Source organism: Dunckerocampus dactyliophorus, chromosome 13, assembly GCF_027744805.1.
Source record: "Dunckerocampus dactyliophorus isolate RoL2022-P2 chromosome 13, RoL_Ddac_1.1, whole genome shotgun sequence".
NCBI lineage: Eukaryota > Metazoa > Chordata > Actinopteri > Syngnathiformes > Syngnathidae > Dunckerocampus > Dunckerocampus dactyliophorus.
In genome coordinates, this window is record NC_072831.1 from 13,844,308 (window position 1) to 13,866,127 (window position 21,820).

The following is a 21,820-nucleotide window of genomic DNA, read 5'->3' on the forward strand; positions in this document are numbered from 1 at the left end:
TTCTCGCATAAACTATAAATAGGACAGTTTGTTTTAAAGCCAGTAAAGACCAGAAAGTCTCAACTAATCCTAGGCAGTCCAGAGATTCACCTTCACTGATTGAGTATCAAAGTTGAAGCTCCATCCACAGATTTTCTTTAAGGTCCAGAGACTGGTTAGGCCAACCCAAGATGTTAAAATGTGTTTCTTCTTGAGCCTCGAGTCTTCCTGTACTCTTAGCAGAGAAAGAGCCCCAAAGCAGAATGTTTCCACATCCACGTTTGACAGAAGGGATGGTGCTCTTGGGGTCAAATTCAGCATTTTTCTGCTTCCAAACATAGCGAGTCGAGTTGATGCCAAAGAGCTCAGTTTCTGTCTCATCCGACTACATTCTCCCAAGCCTTGTCCGAATCATTCCGGTGTTCAATGGCAAACTTCATGTGCAAAGGGTGTAACCTTTGATTTTCTTGGCCGCCGTGGTCCTAGCTCACATTAACAAACCTCACCTTCCTCAGAATCATCCTTACCCCACATGGATCTTGTTTGGAGCTCCAGAGCCAGGACGTATGACTGTTATGTTGTATTTGTTCAATTTTCAAATTATTGCACCAGTAGTGGTCTCTTTATCACCAAGCTTCTTGCTGATGGCCCATTCTAGCCCTGTGCAGGTCTAACATCTTTTCCCTGAGGTCCTCTGGCAGCTCTTTGGTCTTGTCAATGATGGTGGAGAGGTTTCAATGGAAGAGACAGCTGAAGACAGCTTTCACCTGCAGGTGTTCCCAAACTTTTGAAGGGTGGTGTTCTAATGAAGATTAATTACTCTTTGATGAATGGGTAAAAATACACCAGCATATCATTTACGGTTGCGCCTGAAATTGGTGGAGCTGGTGCAGGATCTGGCGTTTAGTTAAAGAGATCCTTGACACAGACACTTTTTTTTTTTTACAGAAATTGCACAACATCACCAAGTCTTCATAGAAGTGCTTTGCTTGCGTATACTGAATGCAATGAAATACATTCTAGCTCTAGTTTTCTACAGAGTGAGGCACAGCAATGTGGTGAAAGTCAGTGGATACGAAGTTTGGACACTACCACAATAGTCTCAATAACCTTAACATACGATGACAACAAACAAATGTGTTATCAATGTACCTACATGGGTATAATAGCACAAATGCAGGGGTGTGCAAAGTGCGGACTGAAGCTCATTTTTTAGCCCTAGGCATATTATAAAAATACAGTTAATTAATTGTTAATGATATACTGCATATTATTAGATATTACACTTAGTGTAAAGCACTTTGGGTGTCTAGAAAGGTGCTAATATATATACAATCAATTATTAATAATATTAATTTGCTTTGTCACCTTTAACACAAAGTTTTTGTTTGGATAGCTTAGCATATATTACCCTACATTGGATTTGTTTTAGCATATTTAATGCACAATGTGTCTCAAAATCAAAAACTTTGGACACCCCTGCTCAAAGGTACACCTTTTGGATCCTAACACTCGATTTTATAGCTTGGAACATACAGTAGCTATATGTTTTTGGCCTTGGAAAAGGTACAAAGTGTTGCTCCAAAGCCCAATATTAGCAGTGCTAGTGTCGGAAGCACTTGGACGTACCTATCCCAGAAATGGACTTCACCTGTATCTGACAGTGTAGTGTGATTCATTTTGGTTTTGGCAATGACAGTCAATTATAAATTCTGATTTAGCTGATTTTCTACCGTAATTTAATTACTAGTTCTCTCTCTCCAGTTTCTCTTGGAGATCAATACAGTATCTACTATTGAGCTATGGAGCACATGAATATGAGCCACACCTGCCAAATTTGAAGAGAAAAGATGTTTTGTACATAGATAGGCTTCTGGAATCCACATTGTAAAATGGGATATTTACACAGAAAGACACACCTTGCAATCCAACCTACACTCGGTGTTCCCAGCGTCACTCTTTAGCTCCGATGAGTGAGACGTGAGACACTTACACCCCCCGCCCCCTTGGAGTTCTACAGCTGCCACGGTCCAAGCAGAAGCGGTAGTAATGCTACTTGATCAAATTTACGTAAGATTTGTCAGCTCAAAGCACGCTCGCTGCATAAGACTTCAAAACATGATATTAACATCCACTACTTCCTGAGTCTGCGCACCATGGGAACTGTAGTTCTTTTAACCATAAATTAGCCACATTATTGTTTAAGCCACAGGCTTCAAAGCGTGTGAAAAAAGTAGTGGCTTATAGTCTGAAATTTACAGGTACGTAATTATATAAAATACTATATGTCAGGCACTGAACAGTCAATAATATCTCGTAAGTGAGTGAGCGTTGTCTGTCCTACACCTCTCCTCCCATCCAGGGTTGCACCATGCATGTTATATAATTCTAATCATCTTATGTGACTAATTACTGACCGAGCCCCTGACCTCACATCTAAACCTCATGAAGATCGCTCACTTTGTACTTGAGGCTTGTAATAATTATTGTAATATGAATAACTGTGCATAACAAGTAAAACACTATCATTTGTTATTATGTAATTAAGTTAAATAAAATAAAACCTATAAAACATATAGGTTCATGATAGTATTTTTTCACAGTATAACCTAATACAAACATTGCCAGCAAATAGTAGTAATAGTAGTATTATAATAGTAGTATAATATATTGTACCTTGTGACCAGGAGGGACAGTGCCGCAGGTAGAAGCTGACTTCTGGCCTCCTCGATCCCCACTGTTGAAGGAGTTCTAGGAGTAACAACTCCTGAGGGAGAACTCGCTCTGGCAGGAGACAAAAGGAAAAGAAAACTTAATTCAAAGAGCCAAACAACTACTAAATTTTGCATATTGTAGTTAGCTTGGGAACAATTTAATTTGTTGCATCTGTTTCTTTTTGTACATGGAATCTTGAGGCAGTATGTCAAATCCTCAAAGGAACACCTGGTGGTGGACTGTTGCAGGGTATTGAACGATGCAAAATGTGATTTATATTATTTTAGTAATGGTCTACTATTTCCTAAACTCAAAACACAGGGTCACGAAAGTTATTGTGTTGATTGCCGACGTGTTTCTCTACTTCATGTTGTTATAAATCTGACATCCAACAATTGTATTCACTCGTCTATTTAATTCTCACTTGGGCTGTGGATGAGCCGCATCCTGTTCCAGCTGACTTCAGGAGAGACTTCAGGGTAATATCAGTATCTGTTCGATAAAGTGTGATGATTGATTGATATTTTCAAGTTCTCTTGAAGTTACATTCTTTTGTTAATATTGTTACATTGTCTTATATTGTTGGGTTTATACTATATATTCATACATTGTTCACATATAAATATGTCCACATAATCAACAAATTAGAAATCCCAAAACCATTCAACATTGAACATTTTCAAATAAAAAGTATCGGTATCAGTATTGGGATTGGCATTGGCAATTCTGGCCCTGTATTTACTAGGTAAAATTTACAGTCATATATTTACCTCTCAGACACTCCAAAGCTCATAGTAGGCCCATGAACAATGGCTTATGGCGTCCACATGAATAAAAACACACAAAAACACCAGCCTGGCCTTGAGGCATGACCTCTCGTCACAGCAAAACACAATTTATAACACTATTTATCATTTATTGCTTTACCAGGTCAACCTTGAAGAAACATTATAGTAACAGAACCTTTTATAGGCTGACCACTCAGTCACACTACGATGTGATGTGATGTCGTTCACTGCTCTAATCGCTTGGACTGAATGAATGTAGGCCATGCTTGAAACAGACACAGCGGCTCTCTCAACATGGGGTGGACTGGTCTATTTGGTTTTACAAGGCAAACAACGAGGTTATGTTGTCATGACCACGGTTTGGTTCTTTTTTTTTCTTGAATCCTCTGTCCACACCTTTTTAAAATCAACCCAGGTTTATGAACATTTTGCCTCCGTTTTCCGGTTAGCGTACAATATGGTCCGCGTCCTGTGGTGGTATTAACTCATTAAATCCTAACCATTTTTCAAAAGACGACCTGTTCACTACCGGCCATTTTAGACAATTTTGAGTGATATTTGAAGATGTAACGGATGCCAGCCTGTGAGGCTGCGCAAGTGTACGTTGGTAAAACCTCACTCCCTCTGCCTTAAGAGCTGTGCTGAACATGCGGTCGACAGTCAGGGCTTTTGGCCGTGTGGTCAGCGCTCTCGTTTGTTCTATGGCTATATAAACATGGAACCTACCAAAAGAAAGATTAAACTCCCGTCTTTCATCAGAAAAAAAAAGTTGGATTCTACCTTTTTCCTTTCTTTAGTAATTAGCAGTAGAACATAGGTAAGTTTCAGGAAAATATCAGTTTCCGCCTAAAAAAAGGACAAAAGACACATTTCAAGAATAACTTTCACTTTGACACAATTTTTTTGCTTTTGTGACAGCTCCAATATCTAAACAGCTATACCACAACATAAACAACACAAAATGTTTTTTGGGTTTTTTTTTACATCAAAATAACAATTTATTTACAAATGTAACACCATGAACTACTTACAATTTTCACGTTTGGAACTGAACTGTGTGTGTGCACGCGTGTGCGCGCGCATGTGTGTGCGTGTGAATGTGTTAAAATTTCCCTACAATGCGTAACCTTCTGCACGCTACACTCCTCCAAGCTCTTCCATGTATGTTTTTTCCATTCAAATTAACATGCCGAGCCCTTGCCAAATGCACTTCTGCCACCTACTAGCTGTTTTTACGGCTTAAAACTGCTCTAAAAGTGACATCCATTAGTGTGCAATTACCTCATCACCTCTTTTTGCCTCTCGTGCAGAAAAGCGTAAAAGATGTATAAATACGTCTTTGGTATTAAAAGACTTAATACACTATGTAAGTGCAAATGTGTTCTGTATTTTTATCGCAAAACATGATTTGTTTGCAGCTTGCTAATACATGGAAACAGGAACCAGAAGTCAGCTCCGTCGTCATGTTATCATCGCCTGATGTCATCAGCGGTTGACACTGTAGTTCTTTTCTAACTAACACAGTTATACCACAAGTCTCAAAAATGTTAACACAAAACACGTTTTTATAGTTTTGTAATGATGGTTTTACATGCAGAAAACGATTCTAAATGCATATAAATGACGAATGAAGGGAATAAATGAACATTTAAGCAATGTTCCCTCTAATTTTTCAAGTGTCTGAGCATACAAACAAACGCCCTGAGCATTCCTTGTATCTCTGTGAGCGCCTGTCGCTTGTCGTCGCTCGTCACTCATGGAGTTGCATTGCAAAATGGTACAGAATAAATGATTTGTTTATTTTATTTTCATTTCAGGTTGTATTTTATTTTGCTGCGCAGCAAGGATTTCTTGTGCGCTGAGAACACAAAATCAGTGCACAGTTGCGCACACGCGCAGCTTAGAAGGAACGTTGCATTTAAGGTTACTTTTACCTGAAGGTTACTTTTAATTGAAGACTGGATTATTGTCAAAGACACAATGTGGCAGCAAGATCAATACAGACACTACCTTCATGTTTTGCCATGAGTTATTTCTTGAATTCAATAGTGTTTCTCACCTTATTAAAATACTGACACTTGTTCCATTTTGGATTCTTTTGCAGCTGTGATCAAAAGAAAAGCAGAGACTTCAGGAAAGAAATAATATTGAATTCAAGAAATAACTCATGGCAAAACAGGAAGGTGGTGTCCCTGTAAATCTTGCTGCCACATCGTGTCTTTAGCAACGTCTTGAATGAAGGAAAAAGTAACCTCAAATGTTCATTCTAATTACAACAAGCAAGCAGTTGAAGTATGAACATAGATGGAGTTTGGAGAAACGCCTTCTCTTACAGCTAGCATAACCCAGCGTCCAGCACAAGACACTTTACAGGGAGATGGAGGCGTCACCACAACGGATGACGGTGCGATTCTTGCACTGACGACCAGCCTAGAGTCTAGACCGTGGGTCCAATTCCATCTGTTCTATCGATCATCTTTCATTATCATTCATTAGTGGTGAGTACCTATACATTTTATAATTTACAATGTTTAACAAGTGTGACAGGAATATATAGGGCCTAAACCTGGATTGTTCTTCTATCGAATAATTACAACTCAGTTTTATTGCAAATGTTGATCCAAAGTCGGAGGAGAATGTCAACGTCAAGCTACCAGGAATGATATGTGATGCAAGGGTGAGGATGGAACCATGTGTCAAAAATAGACATCTTTATGGGCATTTCAATTACTCGCAGTTTTTCCAGCCGTCCATCCATCTTCTATGCCACTTATCCACACTAGAGTATGCTGGAGCTTATCCAAGCTGATTTGCAAATAGTGGGATCTACTGTACTCATCTCTCGCCCAAAGTTAGCTGGGATAGGCTCCAGCTCACCCTTGAACACAAGTGACAGTGGTAGAAAATGCATTAGCTCCGGTACACTGCACTCACCTCTTCTTTGAATTTAAAATCCCAAGCACACTCTTCTAATCATTAGCATCAAATGCAACTGTAGTATACATGTTTGTGCTGCTGCATCATGTGTATAGAATACATGTCTGGGTAGCATAGCGCCATACAATAGTAGAGAGTGAAACCTGTTTATGTCGACGCCCCTCGGACCGGCTGACTGACGTCGACAAAAGCAGTTGTTGACACGACTAAAATCGAAACAGAAAATAGCCATTGCTTGCACATTTATATGTGATTCACCGGAGGCATGACAAGAATGGGTAATAATAAAATATTTCTTTGACATAGTTTTCCACCATTTGCACATATTTTTATTTGGATTCTGCTTTTTTCATATATTTCATTCAGTTTTACTCTCGTACTTTTTACTAATAGTAACAGTAATCATTTTTAGTCATAAGAAGAACACGGTGGACCAGGGCTTGATGAGCTGGTCGACATAGATGGTTTGTTGACATAAATGGGGCCCACTTAAAACAAGATGGACTGTATCGTGTATTTCTAAGGTTTGATTGACAGAACAAACTTACCATGTCCATTCCATTTTTCAGCTAAGTGACACTCCCCCTCGCCTGCCTCTTTGCAGTATTCTACAACATCCACAACTCTGGTTGCGGGAGTAACAGGGACCTCAGTCAGCATCTGTTGGGTGTCGTTGAGGTACACTGTCAGGATCACCTGTAACCATAGAAACAAACAGGTTAAACACACACACCATTTTATTCTCCACGAAATAGTGGACAGAAGAGGAATGTTTCAGAAAGCTTACTATTTTCACAATCCTGGATGACTCAAATATCCTGTCACGTCATCAGGAAGTAAAGTGAAGCCACAAAAACAAAGGCCTCATTTGGTCACATTTTGAAATCAGTATTCACAAATATAATTAATAATAAATAGAATAATAATAATAATAATAATAATATTAATAATTCAAAATTTCAGCTAAAAAAGAAAATCTAAATGATTTAACAGTTAACCTTTTATACTGCCGGATGCCAGGACAGGGTGCAGAGTGGTTGATGACAATTAAAAGACAATTCAAACTACAGACACACCCCTTTAAGCGGCAAAGTCGCAAAACTGCGACAAGCAACATTGCAGAATTTAAGCGATTTCTCCAAATGTGGTGCTTCATGTAGTTAATACTTTACACCAGGCGATGGCGGACATCTGTAACTTCAATCCGAGCAACATTTGCGGGCGTTTCTATGCAAGTTTTATAGGTTTATAGATTTAGAAGCCCCTTGTGCGTGCGGCAGCGCGTCTGCTCGCCATGACAGTCCACACACGCAGCACGCTTGAGCCGATGCTTTGCTAAACTGTGTTCGGGGTAGCAAGAGGGGACATGGTGGGTTGTCTAAATTTCGCCGTTGTGGGATAAATAAAGTACAATCTAATCCAATCTAGCGGGAATATAAAAAAAAACAACACAGAATTAGCAGCCGCAGGAGACTCTTCGGCAAAAAATACACTTCTAATAGATACTGTAGATATGACCTGAGAATACAATGACCTGGATGAATGACAAAATTCACAGGCATAGCCAGACAGATATCTATCTATGTAATAATAAAGGTAATAATGGCGATGCAGGCAGCAGTGGTGTTCAGGATCCCATGGTAAATGACGATGATGATGGCGGGGAAGGGTATCACAAGTTGACATTTTATGAGCCGGTATCGTGGAGACAGGGATCTGGCAAATTCAGAGCCAGGTGACATCATAACATGCATATTAGATGAGTAAATTTACTCCCACCCCAAACTTTGGGTCATACTGATGATTTTTATAGTTTACAGTATGCCTTTACCTCTAACCATTTTCATCTCCAACCTTTTGAAATACTTGTAGTAATGTCAAAACTGAAAAACACTCTGGCGCTTAAAGGGTTAAACGACCAAACATCGACAACAAGCAAGCAGTCCGTTTATTTATGTCATAAATAAACGTTTAACCTTAATCCATCCATCCATCCATTTTCTACCGGGGCACGGGGCATGCTGGAGCATGCTGGAGCCTATCCCAGCTGACTTCGGGCAACAGGCGGGGTACACCCTGGACTGGTCGCCAGCCAATCGCAGGGCACATATAGACAAACAACCATTCACACTCCCATTCATACCTATTCACCTGCATGTTTTTGGAATGTGGGAGGAAGCCGGAGTACCCGGAGAAAACCCACGCGCACACGAGGAGAACATGCAAACTCCACACAGAAATGCCCGGGGGAGAATCGAACCCAGGTCTACCCGATCGCCGAGCTGTTACTGTGTTGGCCAACGTGCTAACCACTAGACCACCGGGCGGCCCCGTTTAACCTTAAAAAAAAAATAATAATAATTCAATTCAATTAATAATAATTCATAATAATTCATAATAATTAACATAATAATTCTTATGATATTCAGTTTCTGCTGCTTTTATATAGACTACTTTTTCTAAATATCCACTGGCTGGCGTTCAAGTTATTAAGGTATCAAATCCTCTAAAATGCAGAGATGAAAGATTAAAATAGCAATCAGAAAAGAACATCCTGGGTTGTGGCCAGTGATGTCATTGGCAATGTGACTGATGATGTCATGTCAGAAAAGTCAGCCGTTGAATGATAAATTTAGGCTAATCTGTGATCGTGACACACGGACACCAAGAGTCACACGGCGACATACTTTTAAACCGAATACTGCTTTTTCTCCTTTACTCCTTTACAATGCACACAATCATTACACCCTAACCTCAAGGTAATCTACACACTTGTTGAGATCATGTGATCTGGTTGCATGCAGACAGACTGGGCAGGGACACATTCTGTCAATCTTGGATTAGATACACACATGCGCACATGCACACACAAACATGCAAATCCTGCAAACATAGAATGGGTTGTATTCCTGGATTCTAATAATTCATGTTAACATATTTAGCATACTCTTTAAATAACAGCACACCTTTGACACACGGAGATGCTCACATGATGTACAGAGAGGGGCGTGTTGTACAAATTGAAAACACTTTTACAGGACGATATACATTTTTGTGGAATTAACGTAATGAAGAGACAAGAATAACACGTTGAGGTCAAACCTGTCAGAGATAATCACTGATTAGCAGTTTACCTCTTGAGCCCTAAGTACCGGTACCGAGGCCAAGAAGGCTCTGGCTATATTACTATATTTACGGTGCTATCCCTCCTTTGCTCCAAAATACTCTTTTTTCCAATTAAAAAATATAAAAACACCACCACCAACTGGCATATAGATAGATACTTGATTAATCTCCAAGAGAAATTCACGCTTCAAGCAGCTCTCCAAAATGCAAACTGCAAAATTATGCAGCAGCAGTTGGACAGCGACCATGCGGTCACAACAGCATGTACTATCGTGTTAAGCATGGAGGAGGAGTGATGTCGGCAATGTGTATTTTTTGTTAAAGTCAGAAAAAAGCAGAGAAGTATAATACGACAAAACTCATCGCACATTTGAAGCATTGTTATACGGGAAACTCCCACAGGACGACAAGAAGTCATTTGTTATAACAGAAGAGATGACCAGCCCCTGTCGGTGGCAGGTAAAATCGGGTTTAAAAGCTTAATTGAGCGCGTCAGACGTCGCTTTATATATGCCTAGGTGCCACTGCCATTGTGGATAAAACTATACCCCAAATATTTAAAGAAGTAAATTTAAAGAAGTCCATTTTTCTTATTCCTAATTGTTGCCAAGTATTGTTCTGTTTGAGTAATAAATATCACGTGATACAACCCTTTTCTAAAAAATAATCTTCTCAAAATACGTAATAAAAGTATGTATGATTCGTGCTGATATCGGCTTGATATCGGTATCAGCAATATTCAAGGCTGCAATATCGTATCAGATCAGAGGTGAAAAAGCAACAGCCTGGTGTACGCATCACAATGAAGTAGCAGTAGAAGAAGATGGCTCGCATTTAAACAAATATGTCACTATCAAGTCTAAACATAAGAAAAGTAGACACTTTTGATGAAACTCTTGTTTGGATTGAGCAGGTATTGTTCATGTTTTGCCCAGGGAACACATACAAATATATTTCACTCAACAAAGGTCCTGCCTTCCTAGTTTTCAGTTTTCCTTTCCATTATTTATTCTCCTTCAGGTTCTTAGATAGAAACACAAGTTGCTCCAACACCAGGCCAAAGAAACACTTCATTGAAAAACCTCTGATGAAAAACCCATACAAAAGTCGTGGGTAATGCCAGAGTCGACTTTCAGGACATCTGAGCAAAGGCACCTTAAGAGGGGTTGGTAGTGGCATGACTAACGGGGGCCGTAGAAAACAGGAAAATACTAGTAATTTATTCATTAGTAATTTGGCTGATAATTAACATAAATATTAAGTGAAATCTGATATGTTGTCCAATTTACAGTACACATCCCATGGCATCGTAAGTGATGCTGCTTCCAGTATTTTGAATGAAACAGAAACATGTTGCCGGGGTGGAACTTCTTCGGAGTGAATGAGGCATCTGCAGTCTGTGTCTATCTTTAGTCGGAACTCTATAAAGGAAGCCAGTGACGTGTTGTGACATTCATGGCTGGTGAGGCACTGACTCCTTTAGAGTTTATTCAATGTTAAGAGGATAACAAAAAAAGAATACAATCATACACTTTAGTGAAAAAAATTGTCCCACGAATGAATTTCTTCTATCTTTCTCCAAGAAAAGCTGTGATACTTTGTTGTAAAAGTCTGATCACCTTCTACTGAGCTTGGATATATAATCCTCCCATCTCGGTAGCCAAATTCATTAATTCAGTCATGAAAATATATTTAATGTATTTGACCTGCTTCTAACTGGTGCCGATGTTTATGTATTTCAATAAATAAACCCTGCGATTGGCTGCCGACCAGTCCAGGGTGTACCCCGCCTGTCGCCCGAAGCCACGACCCTAATGAGGAGAAGCGGCATAGAAAATGGATGGATGGGAAAAAAAAAATGCTGGATGGCAGCGACAAACATCTTCCAGCCCATGCACGACCCCACCCTTTTAAGTAGAGGCGGAGTACTGCAGGGCCTGAGCGTATCACAATTCTCTGTATTTTATTGACTGATAAGCTTGCTAGATTGAATTGATGTCACACTTACATTAAATAAATTACACAGGCTGTAGACTCAGACGTAGCCTCGTACACTTAGCGGAGGGGACAGATTCGCCGCATTCTCATTTTCTTGTATTTGATCAAGAAATGTGCAAATTCTGTGATTTTTACTTAACAAAATGTTAAAAACAATTGCTGTCATACAGGAAATCCATTTACAACACAATTCAATGGACAAAGTTTTAGATTTATTTTATGTTATCATTCTTTATTACCGTTTTTCCCCAGCCACAACAAATGTTGGCACACGGCGACGACAGCAGCAATGCTGTCAGTGTCAGCCGCGGAGAATACAGTAGTACATTTAATAAAGTATCTATTTATCTATCTCGTTCTAGAGATGAAGCTGAGAGTGATGTTTTTCATCACAGAGATGTGAGTATTAAAGCGGTAAACTATATTAAATGTTGCTCAATGTTATTATCAATTGCAGTAGAAGTGTTGACATGATTCACTTGTTGCTTGGTAATATTAATCCCCCAGGCAGATTTTGAGGACTTTATCTAGCTCAAGAAATAGGAACATTTTCTCATATTCACACTTGTTAGTAGATGATAAACATTAATATTTAAAATAATTTAAAACATAAATAATAAAATAACAAATAATAAACAGTAATGCATAAAACATAATAAATAAATACATGTAAAATAGAATAAAACTTTTGTCAGTGCAGTACAAGGATGTTGGGGGGCCTCAATGACTGGGTTTGCCTTGGGCCCCCAAATGACGAAATACGTCCCTGGCCATAACTGTAACTGCTAACATAACCAAGTTCGTTACAAACAGCATCTTTTTGTGATGATGACTTTGTGTGCAATGACTCGGGGCAAAGCCACAGGTTTGTTGTTCTTATGTTTCTGAAATGACATGTTAAATAAAAATGTAGTGAACTTGTGTAACATTTAATTAATTCAAACAAATAGGATCAATCTCTGGAAAAGGACATTTAACTTTAAATTGCACAGCAAATTGCATTTGTAATACATTGTACTAGAGCGATCTATCGGTGCTCTGTTGTATGTGTCTGTCATTGTATTTACTACTGCTACCAGTAGAGGGTAGAACATAGTCATGTTGAAGACGTGTGCAGCTCCACCTCAATTCAGTGTGTTTACGTGCCTGTACGAGCATATTAGCAACCCACAGTACACAATAGCCGGCTAAATATAGAGCCACAACAGTCCTTGCAAGTTATCCTAGTTTGAACCCTTGCAAGTGGCTAACTTCCTCCAATTACAGAAGATGAACATGGATATGAATGACGCCCAACAGGAAATACAAATAGAGCTCTTCTAAAATAGAGAAGAAGGAACAAACATCTGCATGAATGAGCATCTGACAAAATACATGGCCGACATAATCATGAAAGCATCCGACTTAAAGATGCTGAGTGAAATTCAAAGTACTTGGACCAGCAACTGCAAGATATTCATCAAACTAAACTAAAAGGGGATGGAAGAAGTGGGCTTGTCATCAAAGACATCAAGGAACTGGACAAACAAAGATGAACTAGATGAACCGTAATGAAATAAAAAATACTAAGTCATGAATTTGTATTACAAAGTAATGTATTGCAATTGATGTGAAACGGATGGGGGGTAGGATTCCTACTCCTTTTTGGACATGTAGAACTGTGAATTTGACTATGTGATATATTCCAATGTAACTTGTATGCATGTTCAAAATAAATTCAACCATTACCATTATCATTAAATATACAGCACCCAACTATAGGACAACACACATTGAGGCTTATTATTTACATTCGTTCACAAAAATTGTTCTCATTTGAGATGTTCCGGGCATATCTAGCCTGGATGAGGCCCCGGGGCAGACCCAGGACATGCTGGAGGTATTATGTCTAGCAACTGGCCTGGGAACACCTTGGTGTGCCCCCGGTGGAACTGGAAGAGGTGGCCAGAGACCAGGAAGTCTGAACTTTCTGGATAAGTGGAAGAAAATGGATGGATGGCTGGAGAACAACAACACATGATACAAAAGATTGCTCAACAATAACTAAGTGTGAACATGTCAAACACAGGAAGTAAACAGATTATCAGCAATTGCTGAGAAATATAGAGTGGGTAGGATTAAATAAACTTTGCACTTGACTTATTTTGAAGCATTTTGATTTGTGTAAAGGAAATCATATTACAGTATGGTCCTTATTTGAAATTTGTGAAGAATGATCAAAATAAAATGAACTATGCCCATGACTCTTCTTGACTTATTTTGTAGCGTGACATTGTTTATCTGAAAGTCCTCCCACCTATACAGTTTCTACACCACACTTAATCATTGCAGGGAATTGGGGGTTGAGCCATCCTATTCCACAGAGTCTGAGTTCGGTCTACGTCAAGTTCTTCACTACTAACAAAGCTGTTTCACAATCATGGTAGTGTAGAGCAGTATTGGTGGGTGGAGAGGCAACTGCAGCGACACACAAAGACAACCTTTCTGGGCAGGACTGCAACAGGACTTCATATAATAAAGTATTCAGTCTCTCTATTCAGAAAAATATTGACACTTATCATTGGGTTAAGCGTTTCAAGTTGCACACCAAGGCAACCGTTTGTCCTGTTTGTCTTTTTTGTTCAGATAATTTGTGTATGTGTAATATACAGTCATAGCCAAAAATACTGGCATGTAATAGATACCAATGGTTTTGGCCATGGCTGTATAAATTAGGCTGATTTGGTTGTAAAGTATTCCATACAGGCATGGCCAAAAACATTGGCATCTTTGGCATGCCAATATTTTCGATCATGACTGTAGCTTTTGAAGCTGAACAATGTATTAAAGAAAAGTATAAGGGAGTATAATTCCCAAGGCAATTTCTTGTGTGTGTGTGAATGTGCATATAGCGCAGCAGAACACAGTGACAGCTGAATGGGATTTGCGTTCCAGACACTCCAGCTTTTACTGTCCACACCCAAAAGTGCACATACGGCCCGCACCATCTCTATAGGAACCACATGTGAGCACTTAAACATGAGCCTCCACCTCATTTAGCCTGCAGACAAGCTGGAAGGCATCATCCTTGCTCTAGCCTTCCCTAATCCCGACACAGTGAGCTGGCTGCGACGTTTGGAGCAGATCGCGTAGCTGTCTCATATGCAAGAATAAGAACACTGCGAAAAGAACAAGTCACTTAGGGGCTATCCACACGGAAACGTTTTCAGGTCAAAACGGCAAAGTATTTGATCATTTCAGCCTCTCTTCCACACGGTCGACGGGGTTCCCTGAAACGGCATTTTTTAAAATGGGCTTCCAGGGTGGGAAAATCTGAAAATCCCGGCTTGTCGTTTTCAATAGCCAGTCGAACCGCTGTTGTTCAGAAATGATAACGTCAGCGACCCTTCGCCGTCACGAGACCAGAAGTGAGCTTTGATGACAAGCCAACATACTATCTGAATATTTAGACAGACATGACTCACCTCATTTGACATTCTCCTGATATTTTGTTGTCTTTTTCTCCAAAATGACTCCTACAAGTAATTCCACTTTGCCGTAGGTCCAGATGAGCCTTGGCAACCGGCAGATGACGGACTTATGCGCATGCGTTCTTTCTTCTTCGATAGATTGGTGTGTCACGTAGTTCCGTCTGCGTGTCTGTTCACAGCGCCACACGTAGGTGTGCCTTGTGTATTACATCTTTTTCACCCAGTGATCCGTTCCCGTCTGGATGCAACTACAGTATTTACTAATCCGGCACAGTGTGCACGCACATTTTTTTCAACCCACCAAAAACATGGTGCATATGGTGTATAGTTTCATACACCATGTAGGCATAATGTATCAAGGCTTGAGGTGCTCAAGGAAGCTTTTAAACCCGACCTTACTCCCCTCTGAAAGGGGCTGGCTCTTTTCGGTTATAGCCAATAACGTTTTGCCGTCCCGTGGGGGTTTCTCATGCCTTGCAAATGTTTCAGGAAGTTGTGGTGTTGCAAGAATCCTGCTTTAAATGCATGATGAGTTTGGTCGTATTAAACTTCCCCAGTTCTGTGCCACCACGGGAAAGTTGTGCATGACAAGTTTTGCACTCAGCTGCTCCATCTTTTTCGGACTTTAACAAAAATACTGCCACAAGGCTGACATCACTCCTAGTCCTTGCTAAACCTACTAGCACACACTGTTTTTAAGATCGCGTGGGCTCTGCATACCGAATAGACGTGCTGATGCTGGATAGACGTGCTGGCGCGGAATCCTGGAATGGAGTGCTTGTATCGTCGTGCCAATATCGGATATTTTAGATGCAGGTCGATATAATTTGATACTGTTTTTTGCCAATGCATAGAAAGTGCTTGGTAAGAAAAAAATTATTGCCTGTAGTGCTGTATGATGTCTTAATAAAAGTGTCATATTATATGAAAAAAATAGTTGGACGCCTATGATTTTTGCACTTTTTCTACTGCACAGTACCTAATCATCCTGCACTCGCTGTTGATGCTCTGCCACTTGCAAAACTAGATCATGCCAACGGCCTGTACTACAAAGCAAGTTTGGGGGTTTAAAAGTGTGGAATTTTTTTGTTTCAAACATGAACTTCTTCAAAACAAACCATAACATCTTAGCAATGAATTAAACTGTATTATCAAGAAAATTAAGCAAAGAAACAAAACAAGTCATATCTGCTAACAAAAAACAACTTGCAAAGAAAAATTATCTTACCCAACGAAAAAATAAGATATTTAATCTTATGTCGATTTTGCTTGTTGTAGTGCACATGGACTCATAGATTGAGCTTTACACAAATACATTCACTCCGGTGGGTTAAACTGTGAAACAATATTACCCAAAAGAGTAAGGGTTAAGGGAGGTTTGGACCAAAACAACAATACATGAAGAACAGACGTGAAAAGTAAGGTCAAAGGTGAGAGTAGAAGTTCTCTCTGTCTCGGCATTTCTCCCAGCAGTAAAACACATCCCTATATCTTGAAGTGTATTGTTCAGTGCTGACAGCAGCCACAATCAACCACAGAGAAGTGTTTTCAGAGAGAGTGTGTGTGTGTGTGTGTGTGTGTGTGTGTGTGTGTGCATGTGTATGTGTATGTGTCAGAGTTCGAGAGAAACAGAGAGGGACACAGTTTTTTTTTTCCCCAGTATGACCGTTTATCTATTGCAACACACGACAATCACAGTAACAACGTAATCACGCAAAATATGTCTTTGGAGGACATTTCAGTTCATACATAAAATAACGGAAGTCAATTATGATAATGGTAAAGGTTTAGTTTATATTGCATATGCATAACAAAGTTACATTGAAGTACAACACGGGTTTACAGTTACACAATTCAACAATTCATGTCCGAAAAGGAGTAGGAAGAAGCAGAGCTTATTTAATCCTACCTCTTCTGCGTGTCACAGTAATTACTAATAATTTGTTCAATTCCTGTGTTCCATTATTTTAATAGTAAAAAAAAAGGATACAAATGTGTTATTGGAAAGTTAATAGAGTTTGTAACTCTGACCCATAATGGCAAAGATGCCAACATAAACGGTAGTAACCGCACCAAAAAACTCAGCAGATATTGGTGTCTCATTTTGGTGCTAATTTCGTGGCGCTAAAATGAGGCATAGTTACCACTGAGTCAACTGTCGTGGCGGTGTAAGCTTGACATTAAGTTTTCACCTGCAAAGACGACAGTTAGCATCTAGCTAAAATGTTCAGGCTGAAACACTGGAAAGTTCGGTTGTACATTAATCCCTTATTTATTACGGGTAATTGGTTCCCGCGATAAGTGAATTTCCGTAAAGTAGGATTCCTTACTTATAAATGAAACACCCCTATAGTCACCTTTACACTCGTATTACCCAATATACAGTAGTAAACATGATACAAGTAAATAAGCCATTTAAGACATGCTCGTGCTCCTGTGTGTTGGTATTGATGTGTTTCTGAGGGGACCTGAATAGCAGGCGGACAAGAAGTGATCTCAAGAGTTCAGAGTTGAGTTTCAGCTTGCCGTGGGTTACGACCGCAACAATATCCAGGGTTTTTATTTGGGATTTTTATTCGGGCGTATTGTGCCTGTTGTAAGGTACAGTAATTGAAACCTAAAACAAAAACCTGTTGTTCCGGCATTCAAGTCTGGTGTGTGTCTCTCACCGAACATTACTGCAACATTACAGTCCTGACACCTTGTGACCAGTGCAGAATACTACATATCTTCAGCGTCTTTGAATGCGCCTTTTGAATGCCTTATAATGAAAATGCTTAATTTAGGCAAAAAATACGTTAACATTTGCTTAAATATATATATTTTTTTACTAATAATACGCTGTATTCAAGCACGAAACAGCATGATTTATTAATATATTTTTGAAAAGCAGTGTAATTGTGAACCCACAAAATTTGAACTGCGAAGTAGAGAGGGACGACTGTACTTCGTACTGTACCTCGAAAGATGCAGACTCACCCACCTGCAACAAGTGTTTAAAAGGGCATATTGTGCAAGTAACATTGTGCTCTATGAATACATGACTCTGGCATGTAGGATTAACTAGCAAACACCAGTCTAACATCCCCAGAACGATGGATAAATTGTGTGTTAATTACTGCTCAAATTGTGTGGAATGTATGCACTGAAATTACTTTTTTTTTTGCCACATTCTCTGAGTTCTGTGTTGCTGCTGGTTTTGCTGTGATAATCATGACATTTTGTTGTTCATTTTATTTCATATTGTTGAATTTTTGACTGACTTATAATTGTATTTATATTATTTAAGCACTTCAATTATTATTCTGTTCAATTTACATGATACAAAATTCCGTAAAAATAAAAAGGCATTTTTTCTGGACAAAATCTGTATGTTTTACAGGTTCGGGCACCATTTACAAACCTATTTGCAGACAGCTTTTTCAGTAATTAAGTAATATAGTAAATTAATGCAGTAAATACATGCACCTTCTGCAGCCAATCAGCAAAATTACAATAACGTAAATATTATAATTAATGAATGTTAATTGTCATTATTATTTTATCATTATGAAGTCATTTTGCACTGACAGGATTCAGATACTCTGACACATACACGAACTGAGATATACATAAAATGAGGCATTTACCCACCATTAAAAAAAATGTCTGTGTTATTTATTCAGTATCATTTAATACCAAACCACACAGGACAGAGTAGCCGTTGACTCATTTTTCATTTCATTTATTGCCTAGATCAGGGAGTGTCCAAATTTTTATCTGAACACTAAAAAAAAAAAAAGGAAGCGGAGGCCATACTGGTATTTTTAAGTTTGTAAAACAGGTAATCCAACAGCGGTATGCTTATAAGTTAAAAAATTAAAACAAAACATTTTTTTTCTCACTGTCTGAAATGAAATCAGACTAGACTTATCTTGTTTTAGGTCAATTAGGATTATGAGAATTATTTCTATTTGCTAAAGCCCTGATGAGGGTAGACGTTGGATGGCATTGGAAGCATCTTGTAGGTTAACTAGCAACATTAATTGGAAGCCCACCTGTGCATGCATTTTCAGGCCACACCTCAAACACACTCGTGTGACATTACGGGAAAATCTAAAGAAATCAATCAAGGTATCAGGAAAAGAACGGTGGAGTTCTGCATGTCTGCTTCATTCTTGCAATTTCCAGATGCTTGAAGGTGTCATTTACATTCAAACAATTATCCGCAAGTACTAACAACATGGGAATGTCCAACCATCACACCGCCCAGGAAGAAGACATGTTCTGTGTCTCATGTATTTTGGTTCGAAATGTGCAAATCAACCCCAGAAAGAAAACTAAAGACGTTGTGAAGATGATGGCTAAAGCTGGTAAAAGTGTGTCATTATCCACAGTCAAACGAGTCTTGCACCGACAAGAACTAAAAAGCATTTCGGCCAGGCAGAAGCAAAAGCAACATAAAACAGGAAGATTATAGTTTGTCAATGCACACTGCAAAAAAGACCCTCATTTCTGGAGCAATGTTACAAAGCCCGTATTTTAGCGATGAAAAAATCTGACACTGAGTTTGCGCGCGCTGTAAGGAGAGTACGTGCGGACGTTCTTAAAAAAAAAAAACAAAACATTTTTCATATTATATCAATTGTATTTTCATCCGTATACATGTTTGTTAGGTAAATTACTTCTTCATCTTCAATTTTGCATTGGATTTACACTGAGTGTTGGCCCACATCAAATCAAATTAGTGCTTGGAAAATTAAATACAACTTTTTAAGCCTTCCAAACTCATGGACCGGCGCTACAATACAGGACCAGATAAAAGGTATATGGGATATTAATTTATTTTAATATCTATCTGCAGACAAAAAATTTCATTAAAATGGAATTGTGCAAAATATGTTGGGTTTTTTTTTGCCCTGAAATACTATACATACTAACATGTCGCATTTGCATTGTGGGTTAATGTGGGGTGAAAACAAACACACAGCATGCTGCTGCACTGCAGCGTGATGAATATACATGAAAAATATGACTTGATTGTCTTCCCTGGACTTTTTTTTTTTTTCAAAAAAATGTAAATGGCTACTCTGTTGACTTTTGAAACAAGATTTTCACAGCCTAAGTTGTATATTTTGTAGTACGGCTGTACTTGCCAAGGTATGTGGGTCAATCACAGCTTTTGTCTGGACTCGATGCTAAAGCAATGGAGACCAAAGGCTTATTTTCCGGTATAAAATCTGCTCTAACTTCTTTAATATAAAGTTAGAGTGAATGAGGTATCAAAATAAAGTTCAAGTCATGCTTTATCAGATAGAATTAATCACAGAATGGATTTTACAAATTCCAAAATTTTGTAACCTGTTCATTTTTGGATACATCTCCTGTGGTCTCCATTCTGGCCAGAGTTTTCAAAAATCTGTGATTTTAAGGTCAAAAAACTACATTTGTGGCCAAAATGCATATAAAATATGCGTTTTTAAAATATTTGTAATCTCTAAATATAACGTTAATATCAACATTTTAACACTTCTTGAATTTTTGCTTTTTTGTCATTTTTATGCAGCAATAAAAACCGAGTTGAGTGCATGAAATCGCCCCCGGGCTGCACTTTGGAGATCCGTGCTTTAGCTTAATCTGAACACCATCACAACTATATAGATAAAATATAGATGGTCACGGTCTGCTATTCTGCTACTTTTATATAAATACCGTTAGAATTATAATACACATTGCTTGATATAAAGATGCCAACTATGAGCTGTCGTGTTGCATTTCGTGTATTTCGTATTATATTTCATGACAGATTAGTCATGCTGTACATGTTAGCTAGTCCCATGATGAAAAAAAAAACTCACCGGCAACATTCCCGCTGCTCCTCTGTCCCGTTAGAAAAAGAACTTTCTTCTCCTTGCTGCTTTTCAAGTGTTCCCTCTTCTTCGTGTCTCGTGGAGTGCAGCAGACATCCAGATGCATGGAAACCCAAAAGTCCTGCTCGTCACTTTCCTCTCAATCCCTCCCCTTCCTTCCTTCCTTCATCTCTGTTGCAGTGCCGTTTAATCCAGAGGTAACCCGCACGGATGTAAAAATACCAGCAGTTTCATTGAGAAAATAACATTTTTTTGACCATTTCATCGTCATTTAGCGGGCTTCCGGTGTCTGCTCTGCTCTGCTCTGCGGGGTGAAGTGGGTCAGAGTCCCCGCTCATCCGTGACATCTGTCCGTCACTTCTGGTCTCTCCTCCCCCAACTCACAATAAATGATGGTTTATTCCACATGACATGAATGAAAGATGGAAAATAAAAAGCTACATGCCATTTTTCGGACGTGTAGCTTCATCGTAGGACGCGCGAGTGCGCCTCCTGTTGGCGGACTGCAGTCAAACCCAATTTCTCAGCTTTTATTATACGCTGGTAGGGGTGGGCTGATCGATCCAAATATCGAAAGCAGCAACAACAAGGGTCAGTATGGGACCGATACTAGCGTGATTAGATATTGGTCAGTTGTCGCCTATGTTTGGTTTCACAAATATCTGTTTTTTGTTGTGTTGTTCATATTGCCACATTGGTGATATTGTTAGTTATATAGTTTTTTTTGTTTTTGTTCAGTAATTTTTACACTACTGACTTTATTTTGCTCCAACAGCTGTTGGTAATAAAATGGAATAATGGAATATTTGTATTATTTAGTTGATATCGTTACTTTGTCTTATATTGTTGTATCTACAGTATATATTGTTAAGTTGCTCACAAACAAGTTTGTTGATAAAGATACTTTTTTGTTTGCCTAAAATCTTTGTCTGTTTTATTCTGATGAAAATCATGAGCA

General features: G+C 38.9%; 1 protein-coding gene across 2 annotated transcripts in view; it reads right to left on the reverse strand.

Annotated features, from left to right (window-relative positions):
• The window catches only part of LOC129192494 (apoptosis-stimulating of p53 protein 1-like), a 59,300-nt gene extending 37,952 nt beyond the window's left edge, over positions 1 to 21,348 (reverse strand). Inside the window, exons 1-3 of one of the 2 annotated variants that reach the window (XM_054796591.1) lie at positions 20,851 to 21,348; positions 6,968 to 7,115; positions 2,656 to 2,763 (exon numbers count right to left, since the gene is read on the reverse strand). In XM_054796591.1, coding sequence (XP_054652566.1) covers positions 2,656 to 2,763; positions 6,968 to 7,115; positions 20,851 to 20,859 — 265 coding nt within the window. In that variant the 5' untranslated portion in view covers positions 20,860 to 21,348. The remainder of the gene's footprint in view (positions 1 to 2,655; positions 2,764 to 6,967; positions 7,116 to 20,850) is intronic. The other variant, XM_054796592.1, reaches the window with a different exon arrangement.
• Between the last annotated feature and the right edge of the window lie 472 nt (positions 21,349 to 21,820).